Here is a 22,500-nt window from a genome sequence, read left to right as displayed (position 1 = left end):
TTCAGTGTTCAGTGAGTTGTGTTGTTCTGTGAGTTGTGTTGTTCTGTGAGTTGTGTTGTTCTGTGAGTTGTGTTGTTCTGTGAGTTGTGTTGTTCTGTGAGTTGTGTTGTTCTGTGAGTTGTGTTGTTCAGTGCTGTGTTGTGCCTTTCTCTCTATATATTTATATTCTATATATTCACTGACTCCCACATTCCCATGACACACACACTATATCAACTGCAAGCGATTACAGGCAGCCAATGGGTGAGCTGCATTCCATCACATCCTCTCCATGACCTACACTACACACTATGGTAATATCTACACTATGGTAATATCTACACTATGATAATATCTACACTATGGTAATATCTACACTATGGTAATATCTACATTATGATAATATCTACACTACACACTATGGTAATATCTACACTATGGTAATATCTACACTATGGTAATATCTACACTATGGTAATATATACACTATGATAATATCTACACTATGATAATATATACACTATGGTAATATATACACTATGATAATATCTACACTATGGTAATATCTACACTATGGTAATATATACACTATGATAATATCTACACTATGATAATATATACACTATGGTAATATCTACACTATGGTAATATATACACTATGATAATATCTACACTATGATAATATATACACTATGGTAATATCTACACTATGGTAATATCTACACTATGATAATATCTACACTATGATAATATATACACTATGGTAATATCTACACTATGGTAATATCTACACTATGATAATATCTACACTATGATAATATATACACTATGGTAATATCTACACTATGATAATATCTACACTATGGTAATATCTACATTATGATAATATCTACACTACACACTATGGTAATATCTACACTATGGTAATATCTACACTATGGTAATATATACACTATGGTAATATATACACTATAATAATATCTACACTATGATAATATCTACACTATGGTAATATCTACATTATGATAATATCTACACTATGGTAATATATACACTATAATAATATCTACACTATGATAATATCTACACTATGGTAATATCTACACTAAGATAATATCTACACTATGATAATATCTACACTATGGTAATATCTACACTATGATAATATCTACACTATGATAATATGTACACTATGGTAATATCTACATTATGATAATATCTACACTATACACTATGGTAATATCTACACTATGGTAATATCTACACTATGGTAATATATAGACTATGGTAATATATACACTATAATAATATCTACACTATGATAATATCTACAATATGGTAATATCTACATTATGATAATATCTACACTACACACTATGGTAATATCTACACTATGGTAATATCTACACTATGGTAATATCTACACTATGGTAATATATACACTATAATAATATCTACACTATGATAATATCTACACTATGGTAATATCTACACTATGATAATATCTACACTATGATAATATCTACACTATGGTAATATCTACATTATGATAATATCTACACTATACACTATGGTAATATCTACACTATGGTAATATCTACACTATGGTAATATATACACTATGGTAATATATACACTATAATAATATCTACACTATGATAATATCTACACTATGGTAATATCTACATTATGATAATATCTACACTACACACTATGGTAATATCTACACTATGGTAATATCTACACTATGGTAATATCTACACTATGATAATATCTACACTATGATAATATATACACTACGGTAATATCTACACTATGGTAATATCTACACTATGGTAATATATACACTATGGTAATATATACACTATAATAATATCTACACTATGATAATATCTACACTATGATAATATCTACACTATGATAATATCTACACTACACACTATGGTAATATATACACTATGGTAATATCTACACTATGATAATATCTACACTATGATAATATCTACACTACACACTATGGTAACATATACACTATAATAATATCTACACTATGGTAATATCTACACTACACACTATGGTAATATCTACACTACACACTATGGTAATATCTACACTACACACTATGGTAAAATATACACTATAATAATATCCACACTATGGTAATATCTACACTATAATAATATCTACACTATAATAATATCTACACTATGGTAATATCTACACTATGGTAATATCTACACTATGGTAATATCTACACTATGATAATATCTACACTATAATAATATCTACACTACACACTATGGTAATACCTACACTACACACTATGGTAATATCTACACTACACACTATGGTAATATCTACACTATAATAATATATACACTATGGTAATATCTACACTACACACTTTGGTAATATCTACACTATAATAATATCTACACTATGATAATATCTACACTATGGTAATATCTACACTATAATAATATCTACACTATGGTAATATCTACACTATAATAATATCTACACTATGGTAATATATATACTATGGTAACATATACACTATGGTAATATCTACACTACACACTATGGTAATATCTACACTATAATAATATCTACACTATGGTAATATCTACACTATAATAATATCTACACTATGGTAATATCTACACTACACACTATGGTAATATCTACACTATGGTAATATCTACACTATAATAATATCTACACTATGGTAATATCTACACTATGGTAATATATACACTATGGTAATATATACACTATATTAATATCTACACTATGATAATATCTACACTATAATAATATATACACTATGGTAATATCTACACTATGGTAATATCTACACTATGGTAATATATACACTATGGTAATATATACACTATGATAATATATACACTATGGTAATATATACACTATGGTAATATCTACACTATAATAATATATACACTATGGTAAGATCTACACTATAATAATATCTACACTATGGTAATATATACACTATGGTAATATATACACTATGGTAATATATACACTATGATAATATATACATTATGGTAATATATACACTATGGTAATATATACACTATGGTAATATATACACTATAATAATATCTACACTATGGTAATATATACACTACACACTATGGTAATATCTACACTACACACTATGGTAGTATCTACTATAATACACTATAATAATATCTACACTATGGTAATATATACACTACACACTATGGTAATATCTATATTACACACTATGGTAATATCTACACTACACACTATGGTAATATCTACACTACACACTATGGTAATATCTACACTATAATAATATCTACACTATGGTAATATCTACACTATGATAATATCTACACTATGATAATATATACACTATGGTAATATCTACACTATGATAATATCTACACTATGGTAATATCTACACTATGGTAATATCTACACTACACACTATGATAATATATACACTATGGTAATATCTACACTATGATAATATATACCCTATGGTAATATCTACACTATGGTAATATCTACACTACACACTATGGTAATATCTACACTATGGTAATATATACACTATGGTAATATCTACACTATGATAATATCTACACTATGGTAATATATACACTACACACTATGGTAATATCTACACTATGATAATATCTACACTATGGTAATATCTACACTACACACTATGGTAATATCTACACTACACACTATGGTAATATCTACACTATGGTAATATCTACACTATGGTACTATCTACACAATGATAATATCTACACTATGGTAATATATACACTATGGTACTATCTACACTATGATAATATATACACTATAATAATATATACACTATGGTAATATCTACACTATGGTAATATCTACACTATGGTAATATCTACACTATGGTAATATCTACACTATGATAATATCTACACTACACACTATGGTAATATCTACACTAAACACTATGGTAATATCTACACTACACACTATGGTAATATCTACACTATGGTAATATATACACTATGGTAATATCTACACTATGATAATATCTACACTATGGTAATATATACACTATGATAATATCTACACTATGGTAATATATACACTATGATAATATCTACACTATGGTAATATATACACTATGGTAATATCTACACTATGATAATATCAACACTATGATAATATCTACACTATGGTAATATATACACTATGGTAATATATATACTATGATAATATCTACACTATGGTAGTATATACACTATGATAATATCTACACTATGATAATATCTACACTATGATAATATCTACACTATGGTAATATATACACTATGGTAATATATATACTATGATAATATCTACACTATGGTAGTATATACACTATGATAATATCTACACTATGATAATAAAGCTGTATGATTTAAAAGGAGCGGTGAAAAGTCATTAAGTGGGGGGGCTGTAATGTAGAAAGACAATTAGAGACGTCCCTCTCTCTTTCCCCCTCTCTCCCCCTCTCTCTCCCCCCTCCACCTCTCCCTCTCTCCCCCTCTCTCCCCATCTCTCTCCCCCCTCCACCTCTCCCTCTCTCCCCCTCTCTCCCCATCTCTCTCTCCACCCCTCTCCCCACCTCTCCCTATCTCTCCTCTCTCTCTCCCCATCTCTCCCCCTCTCTCTCCCCCCTCCACCTCTCCCTCTCTCCCCCTCTCTCCCCATCTCTCCCCCTCTCTCTCTCCCTCTCTGTCTCTCTCTCTCTCACCCTCTCTCCCCTCTCTCTCTCCCTCCCTCTCCCCCTCTCTCTCTCTCTTTCCCCCTCTCTCCCTCCCTCCCTCTCTCTCTCCCCCCTCCACCTCTCTCTCTCTCCCCATCTCTCCCTCTCTCTCTCCCTCTCTCCCCCTCTCTCCCCATCTCTCCCCATCTCTCCTCTCTCTCTCCCCATCTCTCCCCCTCTCTCTCCCCCTCTCTCTCCCCCCTCCACCTCTCTCTCTCTCCCCATCTCTCCCTCTCTCTCTCCCTCTCTCCCCCTCTCTCCCCATCTCTCCCCATCTCTCCTCTCTCTCTCCCCATCTCTCCCCCTCTCTCTCCCCCTCTCTCTCCCCCCTCCACCTCTCCCACTCTCTCCCCCCCTCCCCCTCTCTCTCTCTCCCCCTCTCTCTCTCCACCTCCCCATCTCTCAGTTGAATTATCTTCTTACTTCAGGAGATATTCTTTTCTGTTAAATGGAATAAAAAGTTATCAGAAAACCTTAATGTAGATGAACACACACACACACACACACACACACACACACACACACACACACACACACACACACACACACACACCCCCCGCACACGCACACGCACACAGAGGGAGGATTAGATGGGATGCAGGCCATTGATCGGAAGTAATGAATGTGGAGACAGAATATAACTACTATAGTATAAGGGAGAATCAGTCTCAGGGTCGTCCGATATCTCAGTCTAAGGGTCGTCCTATGTCCCTGTCTCAGTCTCAGGGTCGTCCTATATCTCAGTCTAAGGGTCGTCCTATGTCCCTGTATCAGTCTCAGGGTCGTCCGATATCTCAGTCTAAGGGTCGTCCTATGTCCCTGTATCAGTCTCAGGGTCGTCCTATATCTCAGCCTGTATCAGTCTCAGGGTCGTCCTATATCCCTGTATCAGTCTCAGGGTCGTCCTATATCCCTGTATCAGTCTCAGGGTCGTCCTATATCCCTGTATTGTCTCAAGGTCATTCTCTATCCCTGTATCAGTCTCAAGGTCATCCTATATCCCTGTGTCAGTCTCAGGGTCGTCCTATATCCCTGTGTCAGTCTCAGGGTCGTCCTATATCCCTGTATCAGTCTCAGGGACGTCCTATATCCCTGTGTCAGTCTCAGGGTCATCCTATATCTCAGTCTCAGGGTCGTCCTATATCCCTGTCTCAGTCTCAGGGTCGTCCTATATCCCTGTGTCAGTCTCAGGGTCGTCCTATATCTCAGTCTCAGGGTCGTCCTATATCCCTGTATCAGTCTCAGGGTCGTCCTATATCCCTGTATCAGTCTCAGTCTCAGGGTCGTCCTATATCCCTGTATCAGTCTCAGGGTCGTCATATATCCCTGTATCAGTCTCAGGGTCGTCCTATATCCCTGTATATGTCTCAGGGTCATCCTATATCCCTGTATCAGGCTCAGGGTCGTCCTATATCCCTGTATCAGTCTCAGGGTCGTCCTATATCCCTGTATATGTCTCAGGGTCATCCTATATCCCTGTATCAGGCTCAGGGTCGTCCTATATCCATGTCTCAGTCTCAGGGTCATCCTATATCCCTGTATCAGGCTCAGGGTCGTCCTATATCCATGTCTCAGTCTCAGGGTCGTCCTATATCCCTGTATATGTCTCAGGGTCATCCTATATCCCTGTATCAGGCTCAGGGTCGTCCTATATCCATGTCTCAGTCTCAGGGTCATCCTATATCCCTGTATCAGGCTCAGGGTCGTCCTATATCCATGTCTCAGTCTCAGGGTCGTCCTATATCCCTGTATATGTCTCAGGGTCATCCTATATCCCTGTATCAGGCTCAGGGTCGTCATATATCCCAGTCTCAGTCTCAAGGTCATTCTATAACCCTGTATCAGTCTCAGGGTCATCCTATATCCCTGTCTCAGTCTCAAGGTCATTCTATATCCCTGTATCAGTCTCAGGGTCGTCCTATATCTCAGTCTCAGGGTCGTCCTATATCCCTGTATCAGTCTCAGGGCCGTCCTATATCCCTGTCTCAGTCTCAGGGTCATCCTATATCCCTGTATCAGTCTCAGGGTCGTCCTATATCCCTGCATCAGTCTCAAGGTCAATCTCTATCCCTGTATCAGTCTCAGGGTCGTCCTATATCCCTGTATCAGGGTCGTCCTATATCCCTGTCTCAGTCTCAGGGTCGTCCTATATCCCTGTATCAGTCTCAGGGTCGTCCTATATCCCTGTCTCAGTCTCAGGGTCGTCCTATATCCCTGTATCAGTCTCAGGCTCGTCCTATATCCCTGTATCAGTCTCAGGGCCGTCCTATATCCCTGTCTCAGTCTCAAGGTTATTCTATATCCCTGTATCAGTCTCAGGGTCGTCCTATATCCCTGTATCAGTCTCAGGGTCGTCCTATATCTCAGTCTCAGGGTCGTCCTATATCCCTGTATCAGTCTCAGGGTCATCCTATATCCCTGTATCAGTCTCAGGGTCGTCCTATATCCCTGTATCAGTCTCAAGGTCAATCTCTATCCCTGTATCAGTCTCAGGGTCGTCCTATATCCTTGCATGTTCATGTCATTTTGCGACCAACTGTTGCATGCCTAGCTAGCTGCTAGCTGCTTAAGTTAGATTGTCAGTCTGTCAAATACACTCCAGCAGGAGAGTTCCTGTCTCACCTGTCGGCCATGGGCGGGGCTTGTCTCTGCTTGTTGACCTTGGCATACAGCCCATCCAGGGGGTCCTTATTGGACGGCTCGTTGCCGTGGGAGGAGCCTGGGCCGAGGCCGTGGGGAGGCGGGCGTTGGGGCGACGGGGTGCGGAGTCTGCTGTAGGGGGACTGACGGGGGGACGAGCTGTCTCTGAAGTTGTTGATGCGCGCGTAGTTGGGGTCCATGTAATCATCTTCGACATCGGGGAAAAGTCCTTTATCTCTGGCCTGACGCTCCCTCAGCTCCGCGTGCTTCGCCTCGATCCTGGAACAGATACGAACAGACAGGAGGGGTTACCTACAGTACACCTGTACTAACCTGTACAACAGATATGAATAGACAGGAGGGGTTACCTACAGTACACCTGTACTAACCTCTACAACAGATATGAATAGACAGGAGGGGTTACCTACAGTACACCTGTACTAACCTGTACAACAGATATGAATAGACAGGAGGGGTTACCTACAGTACACCTGTACTAACCTCTACAACAGATATGAATAGACAGGAGGGGTTACCTACAGTACACCTGTACTAACCTCTACAACAGATATGAATAGACAGGAGGGGTTACCTACAGTACACCTGTACTAACCTCTACAACAGATATGAATAGACAGGAGGGGTTACCTACAGTACACCTGTACTAACCTGTACAACAGATATGAATAGACAGGAGGGGTTACCTACAGTACACCTGTACTAACCTCTACAACAGATATGAATAGACAGGAGGGGTTACCTACAGTACACCTGTACTAACCTCTACAACAGATATGAATAGACAGGAGGGGTTACCTACAGTACACCTGTACTAACCTCTACAACAGATATGAATAGACAGGAGGGGTTACCTACAGTACACCTGTACTAACCTCTACAACAGATATGAATAGACAGGAGGGGTTACCTACAGTACACCTGTACTAACCTGTACAACAGATATGAATAGACAGGAGGGGTTACCTACAGTACACCTGTACTAACCTGTACAACAGATATGAATAGACAGGAGGGGTTACCTACAGTACACCTGTACTAACCTCTACAACAGATATGAACAGACAGGAGGGGTTACCTACAGTACACCTGTACTAACCTCTACAACAGATATGAATAGACAGGAGGGGTTACCTACAGTACACCTGTACTAACCTGTACAACAGATATGAATAGACAGGAGGGGTTACCTACAGTACACCTGTACTAACCTCTACAACAGATATGAATAGACAGGAGGGGTTACCTACAGTACACCTGTACTAACCTCTACAACAGATATGAATAGACAGGAGGGGTTACCTACAGTACACCTGTACTAACCTCTACAACAGATATGAATAGACAGGAGGGGTTACCTACAGTACACCTGTACTAACCTCTACAACAGATATGAATAGACAGGAGGGGTTACCTACAGTACACCTGTACTAACCTCTACAACAGATATGAATAGACAGGAGGGGTTACCTACAGTACACCTGTACTAACCTCTACAACAGATATGAATAGACAGGAGGGGTTACCTACAGTACACCTGTACTAACCTCTACAACAGATATGAATAGACAGGAGGGGTTACCTACAGTACACCTGTACTAACCTGTACAACAGATATGAATAGACAGGAGGGGTTACCTACAGTACACCTGTACTAACCTCTACAACAGATATGAATAGACAGGAGGGGTTACCTACAGTACACCTGTACTAACCTCTACAACAGATATGAATAGACAGGAGGGGTTACCTACAGTACACCTGTACTAACCTGTACAACAGATATGAATAGACAGGAGGGGTTACCTACAGTACACCTGTACTAACCTGTACAACAGATATGAATAGACAGGAGGGGTTACCTACAGTACACCTGTACTAACCTCTACAACAGATATGAATAGACAGGAGGGGTTACCTACAGTACACCTGTACTAACCTCTACAACAGATATGAATAGACAGGAGGGGTTACCTACAGTACACCTGTACTAACCTGTACAACAGATATGAATAGACAGGAGGGGTTACCTACAGTACACCTGTACTAACCTCTACAACAGATATGAATAGACAGGAGGGGTTACCTACAGTACACCTGTACTAACCTCTACAACAGATATGAATAGACAGGAGGGGTTACCTACAGTACACCTGTACTAACCTCTACAACAGATATGAATAGACAGGAGGGGTTACCTACAGTACACCTGTACTAACCTGTACAACAGATATGAATAGACAGGAGGGGTTACCTACAGTACACCTGTACTAACCTCTACAACAGATATGAATAGACAGGAGGGGTTACCTACAGTACACCTGTACTAACCTCTACAACAGATATGAATAGACAGGAGGGGTTACCTACAGTACACCTGTACTAACCTGTACAACAGATATGAATAGACAGGAGGGGTTACCTACAGTACACCTGTACTAACCTCTACAACAGATATGAATAGACAGGAGGGGTTACCTACAGTACACCTGTACTAACCTCTACAACAGATATGAATAGACAGGAGGGGTTACCTACAGTACACCTGTACTAACCTGTACAACAGATATGAATAGACAGGAGGGGTTACCTACAGTACACCTGTACTAACCTCTACAACAGATATGAATAGACAGGAGGGGTTACCTACAGTACACCTGTACTAACCTGTAGAACAGATATGAATAGACAGGAGGGGTTACCTACAGTACACCTGTACTAACCTCTACAACAGATATGAATAGACAGGAGGGGTTACCTACAGTACACCTGTACTAACCTGTACAACAGATATGAATAGACAGGAGGGGTTACCTACAGTACACCTGTACTAACCTGTACAACAGATATGAATAGACAGGAGGGGTTACCTACAGTACACCTGTACTAACCTCTACAACAGATATGAATAGACAGGAGGGGTTACCTACAGTACACCTGTACTAACCTCTACAACAGATATGAATAGACAGGAGGGGTTACCTACAGTACACCTGTACTAACCTCTACAACAGATATGAATAGACAGGAGGGGTTACCTACAGTACACCTGTACTAACCTCTACAACAGATATGAATAGACAGGAGGGGTTACCTACAGTACACCTGTACTAACCTGTACAACAGATATGAATAGACAGGAGGGGTTACCTACAGTACACCTGTACTAACCTCTACAACAGATATGAATAGACAGGAGGGGTTACCTACAGTACACCTGTACTAACCTCTACAACAGATATGAATAGACAGGAGGGGTTACCTACAGTACACCTGTACTAACCTCTACAACAGATATGAATAGACAGGAGGGGTTACCTACAGTACACCTGTACTAACCTCTACAACAGATATGAATAGACAGGAGGGGTTACCTACAGTACACCTGTACTAACCTGTACAACAGATATGAATAGACAGGAGGGGTTACCTACAGTACACCTGTACTAACCTCTACAACAGATATGAATAGACAGGAGGGGTTACCTACAGTACACCTGTACTAACCTCTACAACAGATATGAATAGACAGGAGGGGTTACCTACAGTACACCTGTACTAACCTCTACAACAGATATGAATAGACAGGAGGGGTTACCTACAGTACACCTGTACTAACCTCTACAACAGATATGAATAGACAGGAGGGGTTACCTACAGTACACCTGTACTAACCTGTACAACAGATATGAATAGACAGGAGGGGTTACCTACAGTACACCTGTACTAACCTCTACAACAGATATGAATAGACAGGAGGGGTTACCTACAGTACACCTGTACTAACCTCTACAACAGATATGAATAGACAGGAGGGGTTACCTACAGTACACCTGTACTAACCTGTACAACAGATATGAATAGACAGGAGGGGTTACCTACAGTACACCTGTACTAACCTCTACAACAGATATGAATAGACAGGAGGGGTTACCTACAGTACACCTGTACTAACCTCTACAACAGATATGAATAGACAGGAGGGGTTACCTACAGTACACCTGTACTAACCTCTACAACAGATATGAATAGACAGGAGGGGTTACCTACAGTACACCTGTACTAACCTGTACAACAGATATGAATAGACAGGAGGGGTTACCTACAGTACACCTGTACTAACCTCTACAACAGATATGAATAGACAGGAGGGGTTACCTACAGTACACCTGTACTAACCTGTACAACAGATATGAATAGACAGGAGGGGTTACCTACAGTACACCTGTACTAACCTCTACAACAGATATGAATAGACAGGAGGGGTTACCTACAGTACACCTGTACTAACCTCTACAACAGATATGAATAGACAGGAGGGGTTACCTACAGTACACCTGTACTAACCTGTACAACAGATATGAATAGACAGGAGGGGTTACCTACAGTACACCTGTACTAACCTCTACAACAGATATGAATAGACAGGAGGGGTTACCTACAGTACACCTGTACTAACCTCTACAACAGATATGAATAGACAGGAGGGGTTACCTACAGTACACCTGTACTAACCTCTACAACAGATATGAATAGACAGGAGGGGTTACCTACAGTACACCTGTACTAACCTCTACAACAGATATGAATAGACAGGAGGGGTTACCTACAGTACACCTGTACTAACCTGTACAACAGATATGAATAGACAGGAGGGGTTACCTACAGTACACCTGTACTAACCTCTACAACAGATATGAATAGACAGGAGGGGTTACCTACAGTACACCTGTACTAACCTCTACAACAGATATGAATAGACAGGAGGGGTTACCTACAGTACACCTGTACTAACCTGTAGAACAGATATGAATAGACAGGAGGGGTTACCTACAGTACACCTGTACTAACCTCTACAACAGATATGAATAGACAGGAGGGGTTACCTACAGTACACCTGTACTAACCTCTACAACAGATATGAATAGACAGGAGGGGTTACCTACAGTACACCTGTACTAACCTCTACAACAGATATGAATAGACAGGAGGGGTTACCTACAGTACACCTGTACTAACCTGTACAACAGATATGAATAGACAGGAGGGGTTACCTACAGTACACCTGTACTAACCTCTACAACAGATATGAATAGACAGGAGGGGTTACCTACAGTACACCTGTACTAACCTGTACAACAGATATGAATAGACAGGAGGGGTTACCTACAGTACACCTGTACTAACCTCTACAACAGATATGAATAGACAGGAGGGGTTACCTACAGTACACCTGTACTAACCTCTACAACAGATATGAATAGACAGGAGGGGTTACCTACAGTACACCTGTACTAACCTGTACAACAGATATGAATAGACAGGAGGGGTTACCTACAGTACACCTGTACTAACCTCTACAACAGATATGAATAGACAGGAGGGGTTACCTACAGTACACCTGTACTAACCTGTACAACAGATATGAATAGACAGGAGGGGTTACCTACAGTACACCTGTACTAACCTCTACAACAGATATGAATAGACAGGAGGGGTTACCTACAGTACACCTGTACTAACCTCTACAACAGATATGAATAGACAGGAGGGGTTACCTACAGTACACCTGTACTAACCTCTACAACAGATATGAATAGACAGGAGGGGTTACCTACAGTACACCTGTACTAACCTCTACAACAGATATGAATAGACAGGAGGGGTTACCTACAGTACACCTGTACTAACCTCTACAACAGATATGAATAGACAGGAGGGGTTACCTACAGTACACCTGTACTAACCTCTACAACAGATATGAATAGACAGGAGGGGTTACCTACAGTACACCTGTACTAACCTGTACAACAGATATGAATAGACAGGAGGGGTTACCTACAGTACACCTGTACTAACCTCTACAACAGATATGAATAGACAGGAGGGGTTACCTACAGTACACCTGTACTAACCTCTACAACAGATATGAATAGACAGGAGGGGTTACCTACAGTACACCTGTACTAACCTGTACAACAGATATGAATAGACAGGAGGGGTTACCTACAGTACACCTGTACTAACCTCTACAACAGATATGAATAGACAGGAGGGGTTACCTACAGTACACCTGTACTAACCTGTACAACAGATATGAATAGACAGGAGGGGTTACCTACAGTACACCTGTACTAACCTGTACAACAGATATGAATAGACAGGAGGGGTTACCTACAGTACACCTGTACTAACCTCTACAACAGATATGAATAGACAGGAGGGGTTACCTACAGTACACCTGTACTAACCTCTACAACAGATATGAATAGACAGGAGGGGTTACCTACAGTACACCTGTACTAACCTCTACAACAGATATGAATAGACAGGAGGGGTTACCTACAGTACACCTGTACTAACCTCTACAACAGATATGAATAGACAGGAGGGGTTACCTACAGTACACCTGTACTAACCTCTACAACAGATATGAATAGACAGGAGGGGTTACCTACAGTACACCTGTACTAACCTCTACAACAGATATGAATAGACAGGAGGGGTTACCTACAGTACACCTGTACTAACCTCTACAACAGATATGAATAGACAGGAGGGGTTACCTACAGTACACCTGTACTAACCTGTACAACAGATATGAATAGACAGGAGGGGTTACCTACAGTACACCTGTACTAACCTGTACAACAGATATGAATAGACAGGAGGGGTTACCTACAGTACACCTGTACTAACCTGTACAACAGATATGAATAGACAGGAGGGGTTACCTACAGTACACCTGTACTAACCTGTACAACAGATATGAATAGACAGGAGGGGTTACCTACAGTACACCTGTACTAACCTGTACAACAGATATGAATAGACAGGAGGGGTTACCTACAGTACACCTGTACTAACCTCTACAACAGATATGAATAGACAGGAGGGGTTACCTACAGTACACCTGTACTAACCTGTACAACAGATATGAATAGACAGGAGGGGTTACCTACAGTACACCTGTACTAACCTGTACAACAGATATGAATAGACAGGAGGGGTTACCTACAGTACACCTGTACTAACCTCTACAACAGATATGAATAGACAGGAGGGGTTACCTACAGTACACCTGTACTAACCTCTACAACAGATATGAATAGACAGGAGGGGTTACCTACAGTACACCTGTACTAACCTCTACAACAGATATGAATAGACAGGAGGGGTTACCTACAGTACACCTGTACTAACCTCTACAACAGATATGAATAGACAGGAGGGGTTACCTACAGTACACCTGTACTAACCTCTACAACAGATATGAATAGACAGGAGGGGTTACCTACAGTACACCTGTACTAACCTGTACAACAGATATGAATAGACAGGAGGGGTTACCTACAGTACACCTGTACTAACCTGTACAACAGATATGAATAGACAGGAGGGGTTACCTACAGTACACCTGTACTAACCTGTACAACAGATATGAATAGACAGGAGGGGTTACCTACAGTACACCTGTACTAACCTCTACAACAGATATGAATAGACAGGAGGGGTTACCTACAGTACACCTGTACTAACCTCTACAACAGATATGAATAGACAGGAGGGGTTACCTACAGTACACCTGTACTAACCTCTACAACAGATATGAATAGACAGGAGGGGTTACCTACAGTACACCTGTACTAACCTCTACAACAGATATGAATAGACAGGAGGGGTTACCTACAGTACACCTGTACTAACCTCTACAACAGATATGAATAGACAGGAGGGGTTACCTACAGTACACCTGTACTAACCTGTACAACAGATATGAATAGACAGGAGGGGTTACCTACAGTACACCTGTACTAACCTGTACAACAGATATGAATAGACAGGAGGGGTTACCTACAGTACACCTGTACTAACCTGTAGAACAGATATGAATAGACAGGAGGGGTTACCTACAGTACACCTGTACTAACCTGTAGAACAGATATGAATAGACAGGAGGGGTTACCTACAGTACACCTGTACTAACCTGTACAATAGATATGAATAGACAGGAGGGGTTACCTACAGTACACCTGTACTAACCTCTACAACAGATATGAATAGACAGGAGGGGTTACCTACAGTACACCTGTACTAACCTCTACAACAGATATGAATAGACAGGAGGGGTTACCTACAGTACACCTGTACTAACCTCTACAACAGATATGAATAGACAGGAGGGGTTACCTACAGTACACCTGTACTAACCTCTACAACAGATATGAATAGACAGGAGGGGTTACCTACAGTACACCTGTACTAACCTGTACAACAGATATGAATAGACAGGAGGGGTTACCTACAGTACACCTGTACTAACCTGTACAACAGATATGAATAGACAGGAGGGGTTACCTACAGTACACCTGTACTAACCTCTACAACAGATATGAATAGACAGGAGGGGTTACCTACAGTACACCTGTACTAACCTGTACAACAGATATGAATAGACAGGAGGGGTTACCTACAGTACACCTGTACTAACCTCTACAACAGATATGAATAGACAGGAGGGGTTACCTACAGTACACCTGTACTAACCTCTACAACAGATATGAATAGACAGGAGGGGTTACCTACAGTACACCTGTACTAACCTGTACAACAGATATGAATAGACAGGAGGGGTTACCTACAGTACACCTGTACTAACCTCTACAACAGATATGAATAGACAGGAGGGGTTACCTACAGTACACCTGTACTAACCTCTACAACAGATATGAATAGACAGGAGGGGTTACCTACAGTACACCTGTACTAACCTCTACAACAGATATGAATAGACAGGAGGGGTTACCTACAGTACACCTGTACTAACCTCTACAACAGATATGAATAGACAGGAGGGGTTACCTACAGTACACCTGTACTAACCTCTACAACAGATATGAATAGACAGGAGGGGTTACCTACAGTACACCTGTACTAACCTGTACAACAGATATGAATAGACAGGAGGGGTTACCTACAGTACACCTGTACTAACCTCTACAACAGATATGAATAGACAGGAGGGGTTACCTACAGTACACCTGTACTAACCTCTACAACAGATATGAATAGACAGGAGGGGTTACCTACAGTACACCTGTACTAACCTCTACAACAGATATGAATAGACAGGAGGGGTTACCTACAGTACACCTGTACTAACCTCTACAACAGATATGAATAGACAGGAGGGGTTACCTACAGTACACCTGTACTAACCTCTACAACAGATATGAATAGACAGGAGGGGTTACCTACAGTACACCTGTACTAACCTGTACAACAGATATGAATAGACAGGAGGGGTTACCTACAGTACACCTGTACTAACCTGTAGAACAGATATGAATAGACAGGAGGGGTTACCTACAGTACACCTGTACTAACCTGTACAACAGATATGAATAGACAGGAGGGGTTACCTACAGTACACCTGTACTAACCTGTACAACAGATATGAATAGACAGGAGGGGTTACCTACAGTACACCTGTACTAACCTGTAGAACAGATATGAATAGACAGGAGGGGTTACCTACAGTACACCTGTACTAACCTCTACAACAGATATGAATAGACAGGAGGGGTTACCTACAGTACACCTGTACTAACCTCTACAACAGATATGAATAGACAGGAGGGGTTACCTACAGTACACCTGTACTAACCTGTACAACAGATATGAATAGACAGGAGGGGTTACCTACAGTACACCTGTCCTAACCTCTACAACAGATATGAATAGACAGGAGGGGTTACCTACAGTACACCTGTACTAACCTGTACAACAGATATGAATAGACAGGAGGGGTTACCTACAGTACACCTGTACTAACCTCTACAACAGATATGAATAGACAGGAGGGGTTACCTACAGTACACCTGTACTAACCTCTACAACAGATATGAATAGACAGGAGGGGTTACCTACAGTACACCTGTACTAACCTGTAGAACAGATATGAATAGACAGGAGGGGTTACCTACAGTACACCTGTACTAACCTCTACAACAGATACGAACAGACAGGAGGGGTTACCTACAGTACACCTGTACTAACCTCTACAACAGATATGAATAGACAGGAGGGGTTACCTACAGTACACCTGTACTAACCTGTACAACAGATATGAATAGACAGGAGGGGTTACCTACAGTACACCTGTACTAACCTCTACAACAGATATGAATAGACAGGAGGGGTTACCTACAGTACACCTGTACTAACCTCTACAACAGATATGAATAGACAGGAGGGGTTACCTACAGTACACCTGTACTAACCTCTACAACAGATATGAATAGACAGGAGGGGTTACCTACAGTACACCTGTACTAACCTCTACAACAGATATGAATAGACAGGAGGGGTTACCTACAGTACACCTGTACTAACCTCTACAACAGATATGAATAGACAGGAGGGGTTACCTACAGTACACCTGTACTAACCTGTACAACAGATATGAATAGACAGGAGGGGTTACCTACAGTACACCTGTACTAACCTCTACAACAGATATGAATAGACAGGAGGGGTTACCTACAGTACACCTGTACTAACCTCTACAACAGATATGAATAGACAGGAGGGGTTACCTACAGTACACCTGTACTAACCTGTACAACAGATATGAATAGACAGGAGGGGTTACCTACAGTACACCTGTACTAACCTGTACAACAGATATGAATAGACAGGAGGGGTTACCTACAGTACACCTGTACTAACCTCTACAACAGATATGAATAGACAGGAGGGGTTACCTACAGTACACCTGTACTAACCTGTACAACAGATATGAATAGACAGGAGGGGTTACCTACAGTACACCTGTACTAACCTCTACAACAGATATGAATAGACAGGAGGGGTTACCTACAGTACACCTGTACTAACCTCTACAACAGATATGAATAGACAGGAGGGGTTACCTACAGTACACCTGTACTAACCTGTACAACAGATATGAATAGACAGGAGGGGTTACCTACAGTACACCTGTACTAACCTCTACAACAGATATGAATAGACAGGAGGGGTTACCTACAGTACACCTGTACTAACCTCTACAACAGATATGAATAGACAGGAGGGGTTACCTACAGTACACCTGTGCTTACCTGTACAACAGATATGAATAGACAGGAGGGGTTACCTACAGTACACCTGTACTAACCTCTACAACAGATATGAATAGACAGGAGGGGTTACCTACAGTACACCTGTACTAACCTGTACAACAGATATGAATAGACAGGAGGGGTTACCTACAGTACACCTGTACTAACCTACAGTATAAACCATCTCACCTCTCCCTCTCATCCTTCATCCTGTCCAGCTCCTCTTCACTCAGAACCTCGGACTTCTGTCTCTGTAGCGTGGCTTTGGCTTCTGATTTCTTTACCTTCTCGTTTTTCTTCTTTCCAAATCTAGGAGAGAGAGAGAGAGAGGGAGAGAAAGAGGAGAGGAAAAGGAGAGAAGGAGAGAGAAGGAGAGGGGAGAGAGAGAAAGAGAGAGAGAGAGGAAAAGGAGAGAAGGAGAGAGGAGAGAGAGAGAGAGAGAGAGAGAGAGAGAGAGAGAGAGAGAGAGAGAGAGAGAGAGAGAGGGGGAGAGAAAAGAGGAGAGAGAGAGAGACAGAGAGAGAGAGAGGAAAGAGGAGAGAGAGAGAGAGGAGAGAGAGGAGAGAGAGGAAAGAGGAGAGAGAGGAAAAGGAGAGAAGGAGAGAGGAGAGAGAGAGAGAGAGACAGAGAGAGAGAGAGAGGAGAGAGAGGAGAGAGAGAGAGAGAGAGAGAGAGAGAAGAGAGAGGGGAAAAGGAGAGAAGGAAGAACGATCAATATCCAGTTTAAATATCTTTAAAGATAAAGCTAAATATAGGCTAAGAAATGAGCCAAAACACAGGATATGAACACACACCAGTCCACACATTCTAATTCTATGTAAGACCTCAGACCCTTTCAACACTAGACGGTGACAGTGTGTCGGAAGCAAAGTTCTGTTAACATGGATCATTTCCGGTTCACAGACTGACTCATGGACTCTCTCCGTCTCCTCTCCCATCTCTCTTTCTCTCTCTCTCTCTCTCTTTCACCCCGTCTCCAATCTCTCTCTCTTTCACTCTCTCCGTCTTCTCTCCCATCTCTCTTTCTCTCTCTCTCTCTTTCACCCCGTCTACAATCTCTCTCTCTTTCACTCTCTCCGTCACCTCTCCCATCTCCCTTTCTCTCTCTCTCTCTCTCTCTCACCCCATCTCCAATCTCTCTCTCTTGCGCTCTCTCCGTCTCCTCTCCCATCTCTCTCTCTCTCTCTCTTTCTCTCTCTTTCACCCCGTCTCCAATCTCTCTCTCTCTCTCTTTCTACTCCTCCACTCTTTCTCTCCACCTCTCTCTCTCTGTGTGTTCACATCAGGGCCATTCCTCATGCGTCCTAGTGGGGTCTAGCAGAGTGGAGAGGAGCCCTGCAACTCCATACCATAACATATTAACACTCCAGTGATCCAACCATACCATAACACATTAACACTCCAGTGATCCAACCATACCATAACATATTAACACTCCAGTGATCCAACCATACCATAACACATTAACACTCCAGTGATCCAACCATACCATAACATATCAACACTCCAGTGATCCAACCATACCATAACACATTAACACTCCAGTGATCCAACCATACCATAACATATCAACACTCCAGTGATCCAACCATACCATAACACATTAACACTCCAGTGATCCAACCATACCATAACATATTAACACTCCAGTGATCCAACCATACCATAACATATTAACACTCCAGTGATCCAACCATACCATAACACATTAACACTCCAGTGATCCAACCATAACACATTAAACTATAGTAACCCAGAGTGGAGAGTAAAACATGTTACCATGCCAATAAAGCCCTTAAATTGAATTGAAAAAAAAAAAGGAATATCGGAATATAAATCTACACTAGATTACCAAAAGTATGCTCATCGAAACATCTCATTCCTAAATTAATGGGCATTAATACGGAGTTGGATAAGTTGTAATCATCACAGTGAGAATAGCATCCTCTATTGACTTCCTGATGAACCAACCCACTGAGTCAGTGGATATGATGACGAGACGGGCCATCGTAATACAACTCCCTCAATGACGTTAGCTAGCAAGGACAACAACAAAACCTGGTTCAACCCGGGCCAGCGTAATACAACTCCCTCAATGACGTTAGCTAGCAAGGACAACAACAAAACCTGGTTCAACCCGGGCCAGCGTAATACAACTCCCTCAATGACGTTAGCTAGCAAGGACAACAACAAAACCCGGTTCAACCCGGGCCAGCGTAATACAACTCCCTCAATGACATTAGCTAGCAAGGACAACAACAAAACCCGGTTCAACCCGGGCCAGCGTAATACAACTCCCTCAATGACATTAGCTAGCAAGGACAACAACAAAACCTGGTTCAACCCGGGCCAGCGTAATACAACTCCCTCAATGACATTAGCTAGCAAGGACAACAACAAAACCTGGTTCAACCCGGGCCAGCGTAATACAACTCCCTCAATGACGTTAGCTAGCAAGGACAACAACAAAACCTGGTTCAACCCGGGCCAGCGTAATACAACTCCCTCAATGACGTTAGCTAGCAAGGACAACAACAAAACCTGGTTCAACCCGGGCCAGCGTAATACAACTCCCTCAATGACGTTAGCTAGCAAGGACAACAACAAAACCTGGTTCAACCCGGGCCAGCGTAATACAACTCCCTCAATGACGTTAGCTAGCAAGGACAACAACAAAACCAGGCGGGATTGAAACTTTCTTTAACAAAATAAAAAAAGATATGAAAATGATGAACCACAACCAAAGAAAAGATGAAGACAATCTTGCTAATGATATAATATCATATACAAAATGGAATATTGATTTTATTCAAAGTGCAAAAGCAAGCAAATGTACTTTTTTACAACTAATCACCTATGTAAATACAATTGCAGCAAAATATATATCCACCCTTGCACTTTTCTTAAAAAAAATCCCAATTTCTTCTAAATATTGTTATTGGATTTTCAATATAGCAAAATCTATGTTATTTTTGTAAACTTAAGTTTACTATTTTTATTGAGAAAATAAAGAAAAATGATTGGCACCCCAGAGTACTTGGCTTTTTTCGGCCAAGATTAATCCCGACAAACTCATGTCACTGAGCGTTCTACACCTTTCTACTAGCCAGTAAACTTACACATTGTAAACTTCAGTTTACAAAAATAAAATTGCTTCTGCAATGTGGAAAATCCAATTACAAGGTGTGGAGACATAAACATATATTTTCTTTACAATTTCAACTTTTATTTGAGAAGAAATAAGGAATTATTTAAGAAAAATTGCAAGGGAGACATTATTTGGATTCTACTTTAAGGTTTGCAATTGCACTTTTGAAAACAATTATTAAAAGTAGTTTTAATTCCAATGTTTGTAGTGATGTGTTCTACAGCATCAAGGGAACAACTGCTTACAATTAACAATGATACAGTCTGGTGGGACAGGAAGTAGTGGTGAATATTCACCTTGATACAGTCTGGTGGGACAGGAAGTAGTGGTGAATATTCACCTTGATACAGTCTGGTGGGACAGGAAGTAGTGGTGACTATTCACCTTGATACAGTCTGGTGAGACAGGAAGTAGTTGTGACTGTTCACCTTGATACAGTCTGGTGAGACAGGAAGTAGTGGTGACTATTCACCTTGATACAGTCTGGTGAGACAGGAAGTAGTGGTGACTGTTCACCTTGATACAGTCTGGTGGGACAGGAAGTAGTGGTAAATATTCACCTTGATACAGTCTGGTGAGACAGGAAGTAGTGGTGAATATTCACCTTGATACAGTCTGGTGGGACAGGAAGTAGTGGTGAATATTCACCTTGATACAGTCTGGTGGGACAGGAAGTAGTGGTGAATATTCACCTTGATACAGTCTGGTGAGACAGGAAGTAGTGGTGACTATTCACCTTGATACAGTCTGGTGGGACAGGAAGTAGTGGTGACTGTTCACCTTGATACAGTCTG

At 41.1% G+C, this 22,500-nt stretch overlaps 1 protein-coding gene across 4 annotated transcripts in view; it reads right to left on the bottom strand.

Annotated features, from left to right (window-relative positions):
- The window catches only part of pard3bb (par-3 family cell polarity regulator beta b), a 563,164-nt gene that overhangs the window by 116,699 nt on the left and 423,965 nt on the right, over window positions 1-22,500 (bottom strand). For all 4 annotated transcript variants that reach the window (XM_082969211.1, XM_082969213.1, XM_082969212.1 and 1 more), the window contains 2 exons: window positions 18,748-18,867; window positions 7,400-7,696 (listed from right to left, as the gene is read on the bottom strand). In XM_082969211.1, the coding sequence (XP_082825337.1) occupies window positions 7,400-7,696; window positions 18,748-18,867 (417 nt within the window). The remainder of the gene's footprint in view (window positions 1-7,399; window positions 7,697-18,747; window positions 18,868-22,500) is intronic.

The sequence above is a fragment of the Salmo salar genome, chromosome 25 (genome assembly GCF_965601325.2).
Source record: "Salmo salar chromosome 25, fSalSal1, whole genome shotgun sequence".
Taxonomy (NCBI): domain Eukaryota; kingdom Metazoa; phylum Chordata; class Actinopteri; order Salmoniformes; family Salmonidae; genus Salmo; species Salmo salar.
This window is presented reverse-complemented; position numbering and strand designations above follow the sequence as displayed.